The sequence below is a fragment of the Amblyraja radiata genome, chromosome 31 (genome assembly GCF_010909765.2).
Source record: "Amblyraja radiata isolate CabotCenter1 chromosome 31, sAmbRad1.1.pri, whole genome shotgun sequence".
Classification (NCBI taxonomy): domain Eukaryota; kingdom Metazoa; phylum Chordata; class Chondrichthyes; order Rajiformes; family Rajidae; genus Amblyraja; species Amblyraja radiata.
The window spans coordinates 28,936,289-28,949,723 of NC_045986.1; the positions used below are offsets into that span (position 1 = coordinate 28,936,289).

At 45.4% G+C, this 13,435-nt stretch overlaps 1 protein-coding gene across 4 annotated transcripts in view; it reads left to right on the forward strand.

Annotated features, from left to right (window-relative positions):
• Positions 1 to 2,651: 2,651 nt before the first annotated feature.
• The window catches only part of plekhm2 (pleckstrin homology and RUN domain containing M2), a 38,545-nt gene continuing 27,761 nt past the window's right edge, over positions 2,652 to 13,435 (forward strand). For all 4 annotated transcript variants that reach the window (XM_033048361.1, XM_033048362.1, XM_033048363.1 and 1 more), the window contains exons 1-3: positions 2,652 to 2,788; positions 11,652 to 11,758; positions 12,938 to 13,047. In XM_033048361.1, coding sequence (XP_032904252.1) covers positions 2,729 to 2,788; positions 11,652 to 11,758; positions 12,938 to 13,047 — 277 coding nt within the window. In that variant the 5' untranslated portion in view covers positions 2,652 to 2,728. The remainder of the gene's footprint in view (positions 2,789 to 11,651; positions 11,759 to 12,937; positions 13,048 to 13,435) is intronic.

The following is a 13,435-nucleotide window of genomic DNA, read 5'->3' on the forward strand; positions in this document are numbered from 1 at the left end:
CTTTCTGTGTCTATCTTTGATTACACTCGGGACTTGGGATATATACTGTGATACTTGTACTAAACTTTACACAAAAATGAATCTCACTGTACCTCGACACGCGTGACAATATAGTACCATGAAATAAAGTACCCGAGACATCACCCATTCCTTCTCCCCAGAGATGCTGCCTGTCCTGCTGAGTTACTCCAGCAATTTTTGTCTACCTACCTTTAAACCATTGTCTTCGCCCTATATTCTTTATTCTTTAATAGGTCGAATTTATTTTGGTGTTCACAGATGACTATGTTTAGTCAAGTCAAGTCAAGTTTATTCGTCACATACACATACGAGATGTGCAGTGAAATGAAAAGTGGCAATGCTCGCGGACTTTTGTGCAAAAAGACAAACAAACAAACAAACTATAAACACAATCACATATTCTTTTACATTTTAAATATTGTGGGCGGAAGGAAAAACGTCCAGTAGTCAAGTCAAGTCAAGTCAAGTCAAGTCAAGTTTATTTGTCACATACACATACGAGATGTGCAGTGAAATGAAAGTGGCAATGCTCGCGGACTTTTGTGCAAAAAGACAAACAACCAAACAAACTATAAACACAATCATAACACACATATTCCTTTACATAATAAATAATGGAAGGAAAAACGTTCAGTAGAGTTAGTCCCTGGTGAGATAGGCATTTACAGTCCGAATGGCCTCTGGGAAGAAGCTCCTTCTCAACCTCTCTGTTCTCACCGCATGGCAACGGAGGCGTTTGCCTGACCGTTGCAGGGGTGGAAGGGGTCTCTCATGATATTGTTGGCTCTGGAGTTGCACCTCCTGATGTATAGTTCCTGCAGGGGGGCAAGTGAAGTTCCCATAGTGCGTTCGGCCGAACGCACTACTCTCTGCAGAGCCTTCTTGTCCTTGGCAGGGTAATTCCCAAACCAGATGGTAATGTTCCCGGACAAGATGCTTTCCACCGCCGCTGCGTAGAAGCACTGGAGGATCCTCGGAGACACTCTGAATTTCCTCAATTGCCTGAGGTGGTAAAGGCGCTGCCTTGCCTTACTCATGAGTGCTGAGGCGTGTGATGTCCATGTCATATCCTCGGAGATGTGGACTCACAGATATTTAAAACAGTTCACCCTATCCACAGGATCCCCATTTATCCTCAATGGAGTGTACGTCCTCGGATGATGTGCCCTCCTAAAGTCCATGATCAGCTCCTTCGTTTTTTTGATGTTCAAGAGGAGGCTGTTGTCCTGGCACCAGAGTGCTAGATCAGCCACCTCCTCCCGGTAGGCCTTCTCGTCGTTGTCTGAGATCAGGCCCATCACCACAGTGTCATCAGCAAACTTAATTATTGAGTTGGAGCTGAACCTAGCCACACAGTCATGTGTGTACAGGGAGTACAATAGGGGGTTGTGTTCAAGAAGGAACTGCAGATGCTGGAAGATCGAAGGTACACAAAATTGCTGGAGAAACTCAGCGGGTGCAGCAGCATCTATGGAGCGAAGGAAATAGGCGACGTTTCGGGCAGAAACCCTTCTTCAGACTGATGGGGGGTGGGGGGGGAGAAGGAAGGAAAAAGGGGAGGAGGAGGAGCCCGAGGGCGGGCGGATGGGAGGGTGGGAGGAGTCAGCTAGAGGGTTAAGGAAGGGGAGGAGACAGCAAGGGCTAGCCAAATTGGGAGAATTCAATGTTAATGCCATCCGGACGCAGGGTCCCCAGGCGGAATATGAGGTGCTGTTCCTCCAATTTCCGCTGTTGCTCACTCTGGCAATGGAGGAGACCCAGGACAGAGAGGTCGGATTGGGAATGGGAGGGGGAGTTGAAGTGCTGAGCCACCGGGAGGTCAGATTGGTTATTGCGGACTGAGCGGAGGTGTTTGGCGAAACGATCGCCCAACTCCGCTTAGTCTCCCCGATGTAAATCAGCTGACATCTAGAGCAGCGGATGCAGTAGATGAGGTTGGAGGAGATACAGGTGAACCTTTGTCGCACCTGGAACGGCTGCTTGGGTCCTTGAATGGAGTCGAGGGGGGAGGTGAAGGGACAGGTGTTGCATTTCTTGCGGTTGCAACGGAAAGTGCCCGGGGAGGGGGTGGTGCGGGAGGGAAGGGAAGAATTGACGAGGGAGTTGCGGAGGGAGCGGTCTTTGCGGAAGGCAGACATGGGGGGAGATGGGAAGATGTGGCGAGTGGTGGGGTCACGTTGGAGGTGGCGGAAATGGCGGAGGATTATGTGTTGTGAGGACGCAACCATGGGGCGATCCTGTGCTCAGGGTGAGGGACTTTGATGTATTCCCTCCCATCTTGACTACCTGTTAGTCCCTGGTGAGATAGGAGTTTACAGTCCGAATGTAAATGTACCAAACCTGTCTACATTGCTGCTGCTGCAACTTTGTTGAGCCAATAAAACTCTCTTGGACTTTTAGACAGTCCATTTGCTCCATCTGGCGTTCACAAAATAAACGCTGCCCTGCTCAATGGGCTAATGTTGCCATTCTCATCCCAGCCAAGGGAATAATGAATGAATGAGTGGGTGGGTGCTAAGCCCCGCCCAGTAAGGTCGTCGCCCGTCGTCGGATGATGACGACGGTCACCTGGCCCCGCCCGTGTGTCCGGCCGTGTTTCTTGCGGGCGCGCAGTGCGGGCGTCACTTCCTGCGGCGGTTGGTTGTTCGTCCACCCACCCACCCGGCGTTCGGCGGCGGCGATGTTCGGCGATGAGTCCGCCTGAAGGATGGAGACGCTGAGAGTGAAGGACCGTATCCTGGAGAACATCTCGCTGTCGGTGAAGCAGGTGAGGGAGGGGGGGTGTGTGTGTGATGGTGTGTGGGGAGCGCGGCGCTGCTGGTGCTGGTGCTGGTGCTGGTGCCCGCAGCCAAGGCCGGGCCGGGTCGGGCTGTCAGTGACCCCGGGGTGAGGGGAGAGATGGGGGATGGGGGGCGGGGGGGGGGGGGGGCTGTTTGGAGCCTGGAATTATAGACGTAGAGTAACTCAGACAGGCAGGCGGGCAGCGTCTTTGGAGAGAAGGAATGGGTGAAGTTTCGGGTCGAGACCCCTCCTCAGAACAGGGATTGTCTGGGAGAGAGAGCTGGAGTTGCAATGGAGAGCGCCGTGTGGAGACCTGGCATTGTCTGGCAGAGCCGGCATTCGCCTGGTAGAGTGCTGTGTGGAGCGGGGATTGCCTGGTAGAGTTGCCATTCGCCTGGTAGAGTTGCCATTCGCTTGGCAGAGTGCTGTGTGGAGCGGGGATTGCCTGGCAGAGTTGCCATTCGCCTGGCATTGTCTGGCAGAGTTGCCATTCGCCTGGCATTGTCTGGCAGAGTTGACATTCGCCTGGCAGAGTTACCATTCGCCTGGCAGAGTTACCATTCGCCTGGCAGAGTTACCATTCGCCTGGCAGAGTTACCATTCGCCTGGGAGAGTTGCCATTCGCCTGGGAGAGTTGCCATTCGCCTGGCAGAGTTGCCATTCGCCTGGGAGAGTTGCCATTCGCCTGGCAGAGTTGTCATTCGCCTGGGAGAGTTGCCATTCGCCTGGGAGAGTTGCCATTCGCCTGGCAGAGTTGCCATTCGCCTGGGAGAGCATTGCGTGGAGCAGGGATTGCCTGGCAGAGTTGCTGTGAGGAGCATTTGAGAGCGCCGTGTGAAGCTGGCAGAGCACTGTGCAGAACTGGGAGAGTGCTGTACAAAACCAGGATTGCCTGGGAAAGTGCTGGGCAGAGCTGGCATTGCCTGGCAGAGAGCACTGGGCAAAACTGGGATTGGTTGTCAGAGTGCTGTGTAGACCTGGGATTATAGACACAAAATGCTGGAGTAACTCAGCGGGACAGGCAGCATCTCTGGAGAGAAGGAATGGATGACGTTTCAAGGATAAAGATCCTTCTTCACATCTGGAATTGCCTGGGAGAGAGCGCTGTGAGCAAAGCCCAGTTCATAGTTGGGATGAAGTAGAAACTAGGAACTGCAGATGCTGGTTAATACACATTTTTCCAATGATATGTAGTGGACCAACCGCATTGATCCCACAGCCAAACAAGCACACCAATACCTCTACTTCCTTAGGAGACTGGGCAAATCTCCAATGACTCTTACAAACTTCTGCAGATGCACCATAGAAACCATGATTGCACCACAGCTTGGTTTGGGAACAGCTGTGCCCAAGACTGCCAGAAATTGCAGTAGATGTCGCCCAGTCTATCACAGTGACCAGACTTCCCACCATTTACCCCACCTACACTTCACGCTGGCATGGAAGAGGAGCCAATCTCATCAAAGACTTGTCCCACCCCGGTCTTTCATTGGAGATCAAATCATTGGGCATTTTTAAAGCGGAGATTGATAGATTTTTGTTTAGTAAGGAAGTCAAAGGTTCTGGGGAGAAGTCAGGAGAATGGGGTTGAGAGGAAACAATAAACCGGCCATGATCAATCGACAGGGCAGATTCGATAGGCCAAATGGCCTAATTCTGCTCCTAAGCCTTGTATTATTCCTTCTCCCTGCTCCCATCCAGCAGAAGAAAGAGAAGTTTGAAAGCGTACACCACCAGACTCAGGAACAACTTCTTCCATTCTGTAATCAGGCTTCGGAACTGTCCTTCCATAAGCAAGGGTACTGTCCGATTCACCTCTACCCTATTGCAGTCATTAGACTTTGTCCATGGAACTGATGCGCTACGATGCTGAGAACTATATTCTGCACTCTGTATCTTTGCTCTATCTCTTATACCTGAGTGATTGTGTTTATAGTATTATGTTATCTGATTCTTGATTCGTAAGGATACCATGGGTTACAGGGAGAAGGCAGGAGAATGGGGTTGAAAGAGAAAGATAGATCAGCCATGCTTGAATAGCGGAGTGGACATGATGGGCCAAATGGCCTAATTCTGCACCTAGAACATGAACATGAACTATATTGAACAAGTGGGTTTGAAAATTGCATTTATTATATCCTTTGAATGAATCCTGGACAATTGTGACTACTGATATCAAAAGTCTAATCAGGCAGTATATTTTCTTGTGTTACTGTGATTTCACCTCCAACAGAGAATTGATTTTTCTGTTTAAAAATGCTTGTCTTTAACCTTTTTTGAGACAAAAAAAATCGTTTATTATTTGAATGTTAGTGACCTCCACGTATCATTCAGCAAGAAAAAATGAGAAAAATATCAGCAGACACAAAGGCAATCCTTGGGTCTTGTCTGTAAGGATTTGAGTATAGGAGCAAGGAGGTCCTACTGCAGTTGTACAGAGCCTTGGTGAAACCGCACCTGGAGTATTGTGTGCAATTTTGGTCTCCTAATTTGAGGAAGGACATTATTGCTATTGAGGGAGTGCAGCGTAGATCACCAGATTAATTCCCGAGATGGCGGGACTGACATGATGAAAAAATGGGTCGACATGGCTTGTATTCACTGGAATTTAGAAGGATGCGAGGGGATCTTATAGAAACATATAACATTCTTAAAGGGTTGGGCAGGCTGGATGCAGGAAAGATGTTCCCCATGTTAGGGGAGTCCAGAACCAGGGGCCATAGTTTAAGAATAAGGGGTAGGCCATTTGGGATTGAGCTGTTTAACATGTAGTGTCATTGAGTTTCAAAGATCCATAAATGGTAAATATAAGTAAGTAAGTAAGTTTATTGGCCAAGTATTCACATACAAGGAATTTGCCTTGGTGCTCAAATTCCTTGTATGTGAATACTTGGCCAATAAACTTATATAAAGGGCATGTCATACAATGTTTTATAAGTCATAGGAGCAGAATTCAGCCATTTGGCCCAATGAATCATGCCATTGATTCCGCCTAATCCGCCATTCAATCATGGCTGATCTATCTTTCCCTCTCAACCCCATTCTCCTGCCTTCTTCTTGTGGTTTCACCATATAAGCAGGCAAATTGACTTACCTAATCCTACGTCAGTGTTTATTTCCACACAAACTAATTAATCTAATCCCAGTCACCAAAACTTTCAAAATCCCCTCCAATCCAATGATAATTCTCCTTTAAAGAATTGATGGACTCTTCCGTACTGTTTTTGAGAATGTCGTGTTCTATTGTTGCTGTGTGTAACAAAGTTTAATGCTCCTTCCAATCCAACAGTGTACTCTCATTGCTGTTGCATTGACTGGTAGAAACTGTTTCCTTTTACATTCCCTCAACCTTGAGGTCTTCAGACGCCCTTTAGATTGTGCATAGAAGAATGTTATAACTGTTAATAACTGATTTTGTAAGTGCAGCTCGATATATTTTGTAATATTCTAGTGAATCGATAATTGCACTGCTTTTAGATTTTAAATAGGGTGCCAAAAATTACAATATTCTCGCCCGTATTCTGTAACTGAGCAGATATTCTGTTGTCCAGAAACTACGATCCATCTGTTTTAGTTCAGTTTATTGTCACGTGTACCGAGGTACAGCAAAAAGCTTTTGTTGTGTGCTAACCAGTCAGCGGAAAGACAATACATGATTACATTGATCCATTCACAGTGTACAGCTACACAATATGGGAATAACGTTTAGTGCAAGATAAAGTCAGTAAAGTCCAATCAAAGATAGTCTGAGGGTCATCAATGAGGTAGATAGTAGTTCACGACTGCGCTCTAGTTGTGGTAGGATGGTTCAGTTGCCTGATAACAGCTGGGAAGATACCCAGGTACAGTGTTCTTTTTCCAATGTAGCCTCAGCTGAGACGAGCAAGGTGCTGACTCAGAACCGTCCCACAGGATTCACACAGCCTCGTTGACAGTCAGTGAGTCCGATACTATTCCCATTTTCCCCCACCTCAAACAATCAATGTGACCGGGTATGTCCAATGCATATGCATATCTCCATTGCCAGAGTGAGACCACTCACAAACAGGAGGAACAGCACCTCTCATTCTGCTTGGGTAGTTTACAACCAAACAATATGAATATTGAATTCTCCAATTTTTGGTAACTTCTACCAACTAAACCCCTCCGGCTTTTTCCCTCCCTCACCCTCCCGTGTGCCCCACCTGCACTCACACCACTACACCCCTCCTCATCCACTTACATTCTTTCTTCTGGCTTCACAATTTGCAACTCTTCATTCCTTTTGTATCACATCTTTTTTTCCATCTCTGGCCTTTGTCCAACCACCGGCCTATACCCCCCCCCCCCCCTCTCCTGTACTCACCTTTAATCTGCCACACTTCTTCCATCCTCTCCACTCTTTCATCCACCCCCTCCATCTACAAAAGGTCCGAAGAAGGGTCTCGAACCAAAATGTCACCTATCCACGTTCTCCAGGGACGCTGCCTGACCCACTGAGTTACTCCAGCACTGTGGCTTATTTTAGTATCTTTGACATTCATTTGCAATCTAAACAAATTATTTTAATGTGTTGCAGTTAAAATAAATTAAATTAAGTAAAAAAACGCTAAAATTCAATTTTGAACATTTAAATTAACTTAACTTAAAAACAAAGAAACTCTTTATTTTTCTCTCAGTAGCCAGTGACTTCTATTCATATGAATGGAGATTAACCCAGTGCAGGCAGAAATAAGCACATTCCCAGCTTTGAAACGTGGGAGGTCCATGAAAGATGAGACTACTAAATTTCCCTAAACTGCTACAATTTCCCTCTGCCTTGTTGCATTGCTCCAAAACTTGTGACTCTGCTTGTTTTGACCAAAGCCCTGTCGGGAATTTATTTAGAAACTAATTGAAGTGTCGAGACCCATCAGTCTGAATTATTCCCTTATCATGTATCTATACAATGTAAATGGCATGATTGTAATCATGTATTGTCTTTCTGCTGACTGGATAGCACGCAACGAAAGCTTTTCACTGTAACCGTTTGTGTTTTCCAGAATCTTTTTCTTTTCCATTCCAAATTGCCAGCATTTTTACCGTTATAATTATAATTCCTAGGAATGGCCTTGTGGTCAATATACAATTGTGGAGTATCGGTGGTGGTGATGGCGTGTGTTCTTATAGGGATTCCAACGTACAAGTGACAATGCAAAGGTTTTGATTTGCCTGTCCATGACATATGAAGGGTTTTGTTTTGTTTAGAGACACAGCTGGAGACGGGCTCTTTGGCCCAGTCGATTCTGACTATGAATCACCCCTGCACGAGTTCTATGTTATCCCACTTTCGTATCCTATACACGAGTAGCAATTTACAGAAGCCAATGAATCTACAAATCTGCACATCTTTGGAGTGTGGGAGTAACCAGAGCACCTGGAGAAAATCCACGCAGTCACTTAGATAATGTATAACTGCTGTTCTCGGGTGCAAACAGGACCGAACCCGGGTCTCTGGTGCTGTAAGGCAGGAAATCTATGGACTTTGATCGACATCAGTGTTCCACTCAGAGATGGATTGACTAAACGTGAACCTCAGGAATGTGTGGTGGCCAAAGTGGGAAACTTAGGGTTGGGAGTTGTCTTGGCTAATAAGATATTACCTGGAGCCAGTAAAGTGTTTCAAAAATTATAGATGAGGCTTGAAATCCTAGTTCAGGCCCCAGTCATTTTAATGTAATGGAAAAAATTATTGAAAAACAAAACACTGAAAATACTCAGCAATTTGGAAAAAGACTCATGCTGATATTTATTCATCAGAGCTGGAAACTAGGGCGGGTGTATAACACTATTTTAAGCAAATGGAGACAGAAAGGAGTTGGGTGGGGCAAAATATGTCAATTGTAAAGTAGGACTGATTAAGTAATGCACGGGATGATGGTGCAAGGCAAAGGGCTGGTAAAAGGACAGGGATGAAACGAGGTGATCATAAAATTGGGGAAATTATCTTATGGAAAGTTACCGTATAACGAAGGGCTGGATAGAGTGGATGTGGAGAGGATGTATCCACTAGTCCAGGACCAGATGCCATAGCCTCAGAACTCTGTCTGAAAAGGGGTCTCGACAAGAAATGTCACCTACTCCTTTTCTCTAGAGATTCTGCCTGACCCACTGAGTTACTCCAGCCAATTGAAGATCTTGGAGAAAACCCCCGCAGTTCACGGGGAGAACGTGCAAACTCCGTATGGACAACACCCGTAGGCAGGACACCCATAGGGTCTCTGGCGCTGTAAAGCAGCAACTGTATCGCTGCACCGCCGTGCTGCCCTTAATTGCATATTGCATATCCTGCACTTACAAGGGAAGAAGTGTGAACATCGGGGAGGGGGCATTTATGATGAAGTGGACCAGCGTTCTCTTTCTGGAGATGTTGTTTGATCTCTTACCATATTTGGTATTTTTCTGTTAGTTTAGATTTCCAAACTCAGCTCTATTTTGCAATAAATTTAGTAATAAAGTGTGGTTTGTGTCTTGGTACCAGCGCCAGGACTTGACGTATTGAGTGTTTTTGGTTGCCTGAAAGCACCAATTGATTTTTCGTGTTGTTGTTGTGTGATTGAATATTCTTTGGGGGAGTTGCCACCAATTGCATGAGGAGAAAAGTGCATTCTCACTTATGAATTATCAGTAGAGAGCACACGTAGGAAGTTACATTTTACGTAACCGGTTGCTCCAAATCTACACTTTCATCTATTTCGTTGCAGATAAGAATTAAATCGCATATGCAAAAGTGGGTTGTGTGGCATTGGGAATTTTATTTGTGCAAGGTGCAGGTTTGCATTCAATGTAATTTGCCTATTGCTGGTCCACTCTGTCACAGTGGAAATTTTGTGTAAAGCTTATCTAACGTATGCAGTGCAGGAAGTTGATGACATTGGAACTTGCATGATATTTTGACTCGCAATTGAGCTAATAGTACTCAGAATCTGGTAATTAGCAGCTGAGAGACACCCACAGCATCTGTATTACTTGCTGCATGACTGTTTTTGAGTCATAGCTACGTTTGAAATACTTCTGTTTAGTTTATTGGCAAGTATAATGAGGTACAGTGAAAAGCTTTTGTTGCACGCTAACCAGTCAGCATGATTACAATCAATCCATTTACAGTGTATAGATACATGATGAGGGATAAATGAGGAATAGAGATTTAAGAGTGTGGAGTGATAGTAATATGCGTTTGTAGATCTGCTTTTGCAGCTAACGCAAATAGTCGCCTGGGTTGGGCACCATCTTGGAAACAGTATACAACAGTGACGTGATTATTGCAAGTGAGAGGTATGCATCTTGACTTTTGGAGACCACCGAGGTCGAAAACAGGTATGTGTTGAGTCCAGCTGGTCTCCGCTTGATGTTTTCGTCAGTGACGGAACGCATGATGTACATCTCATCGTCTGTAATTCTCTGGGAAAGACGTCTGCAACTCCTTGGCTGAGTCATGTCCATTCTCATCCGCGCTGTTCTAGCCTTCAATACTCAGATGTGGAGGATACGTCTACAATGTGAGACTATACTGATAACCTGCAAGAAAGCTGAAAGAAAAAGATTTTCAGCAGCAAAGTGCCTTTGGCTTCTTTTTCAGATTATATCCATGCCTTGTGTAGCCAATGAAATGGTTTTGTGGTCATGTTGAAAATGTAGCAACTGATTTCCCACAACTTCCTGCCAACAGCAATGCAATGATAACTAGGTAATTTTAACTAGTAATCCTAATTCTTGGTAGTTTCAAATGGTGACTTCTACAAGTGAATTGTGTAAAGTAGTTTGTAAAGAAGATTTAGATTTGGCACATTACTGCCCTTTATATTTGACATTGTAACATGGATGGAGAAGCCTGCATGTTGAACAGTGCTGGGAATCACTAACTTTATTGAACAGATGCTTCTCATTATGTAAGCGTCACATGATGGTCACGATTTTGGAAGAGGTGATGAGTCACGGACCTCTTGGCTAAACTTGCCAGAATAAAGGGGTGATTCATGAACATGCTTGCGCCTGGCAGAATCTTTGCACAAATCAATATGAATATTAATAATGATGCAGTATGGGTTTTTAGTGTCATATGATGGGCTAGAAGCTGCAGTGGCTTTGCTGCTGGCAAATTTGTTCGATTAAATAAGGTGTTCTACTGTGTTCAGCAGAAAATATTAAATTAAAGACCATCAAAGTATATCTGTAGACACAAGGAACTGCAGATGTCGGTTTATACAAAGTGCAAGAGTATCTCAATGGGTCAGGCAGCATCTCTGGAGAACATACTGTAGATTGGTGAAGTTTCAGATTGGGACCCTTCTTCAGACTTATTCTGTCCGATTTGTAGAAAAAGGTGAAATTGTCTAATAATTGCATTTAGTTTCTGTTTATCTGCATGTGAAAAAACATTTTGTAGTCAAAGGCATTGGGAATTTGTCCAAATCCCCCACTTTTGTTTCCCCCATCCACAAATGGCACCTTGATTCCCTTTACAACAAGTCTGTTTCAAATTATTTTTATATGTAGATAAAATATCTGCTTCCATCGCCACTAAAAAGCTGCTCCTCCATACTCCTCACTGCTGAACTAATGTCTGTTTTGAAGACTAGTCTGAATTTGAAATTAGTTGTTCTTGTGTGTCCATTAAAGTGAAACAGCAGCACATTATTGGGTCCTTTTGGAATAAAAAAAAGTTGTGTTGCTAAATTTAAAAGTCTGAACATAAGATATTTTCTGCACGCAAGATATTAGGGTTTGATGGTCAGTTTGCTCTGAGTTATCACAAAAGCACTGGGTGCCTACAGTATTTGTAGTGGGACGGAATGAATTTTCTTCCTCTATGTTCCTTCCTCCAATCCCAGCTCCAGGGTTACTTTGCTGCCTGTGAAGATGATACACCAGCAATTCGAAACCACGACAAGGTTCTACAAAGGCTTTGCGAGCACCTGGACCATGCCCTGCTCTATGGGTAAGGAATGAGTTTATTAAGATTTAGTAGGGTCTTACCAAGGTGGTTAGTACATGCCAAAGTCGTCAGTCGTTTCGAGTTTGCAATTATTGTGTAAGAGTGCAGTTGAGTTGAGCTTCATTCTTGTTTCTCGTGTGCACTGCGTCTAAGACCATTCCGTGATCAATTTCAAGCACATCGATGCTATGAGAACTTAGACTTTAGAGATACAGCACGGAAACAAGCTTCTGAATAAGCGAGTTCGGTATTCCGACTGCACGTCCAGGTCATAGGTCACAAGCGAAAAACACTCAGCAGCCGTGCCACGGCATGGACATAGACCTGCGCCTCATCTGCAGCCAGGATCGATCCCGGGTCTCCGGCGCCGCTGAACTGCCACTGGACCATCCCCGTCCCCTCCCAAGTGCCCCCCTCACCCCAGGGGCGGCCAGTGACGTCGGGAGTCAGATGGGAGCGGCGCCCCCAGGCCCACAGCCAGCGTGGAGAAGCAGCGGTAAATCCAGCTCAATCTGCCTGTCTAGCCAGAGAAGCAGCGCTAACTCCACGGCTCTGGGTTGGTGTCCCATCAGTCAAGGCAGGGCTTTATGTTAACCCGGAGAGATGGGCAGAGTTGAGCTGGATTTAGTGCTGCTTCTCCACATCCCAAAGACATCCAGGTTTGTAGGTTAATTGGCATCAGTAAATTGTAAAATTGCCCCTAGTGTGTTGGGAATGAATGAGAAAGTGGGATAACATCGAACTAGTGTGATGGACTCAGTGGGCCAAAAGGCATGTTTCCATGCTTATCTCGAAATCTAAATGCTAAAGGATTTGCAAGTTAATTGGCCTCAGTAAATTGCCCCTAGTGTGCAAGGAATGGATGATAAAGAGGGATTACATAGAACAAGTGTGAATGGGTAGATTAGTGTGGTCGGCCTCATTTCCATGCTGTATCTACACTCGAACATCTAAATATTCTGCCTGATGCCTCTACAATTTAAACAATGCACGAAGGTATGCAGATCCAGTGCGCCCTCGTTGAATGTTTATGCAAACCTCTACTGTTTAAACAACGCATTAGGTAGGCAGGTCTAGCCGGATGATTACCTTTCTATGTAGTAATTCAGGTATTACAACCAGATGAGTTTTTTTATGCTGATGGAATGCCACTGGTAATCACCACATTCTCTCCCCACTCAGTTTGCAGGATATCTCCTCTGGATATTGGGTGTTGGTTGTGCACTTTACACGAAGCGAGGCGGTGAAGCAGATTGAGGTGTTGCAGCATGTTGCCACAAATCTTGGTCATAGTGAGTATATTGTGCTTCTACTCCACATCACAATTTGGAATTTGTCGCCTTACATTTTTAATTAAACTACTCGTGTTTCCTTAGTTATAGTTTTTAGAATCATTTTTCCTCCTCTTTCCTTTTCATCACTCGAGTACTCCATCATGGAGTAATCATAATCTTGTAGTTGAGAGGTGGGGTGACACAGTGTCGCAGCTCGTAGAACTGCTGCCTCACAGCACCAGAGACCCTGGTTCGAACCTGACCTCGGGTTCTGTCTGTGCAGAGTTTGCAAGTTCTACCTATGACTGAGTGGACTTCCCCCGGGTGCTCTGATTTTCTCCCACATCCCAAAGACATGCTGGTTTGTAGGTTAATTGGCCTCTGTAAATAGCGCCTGGTGTGTAAG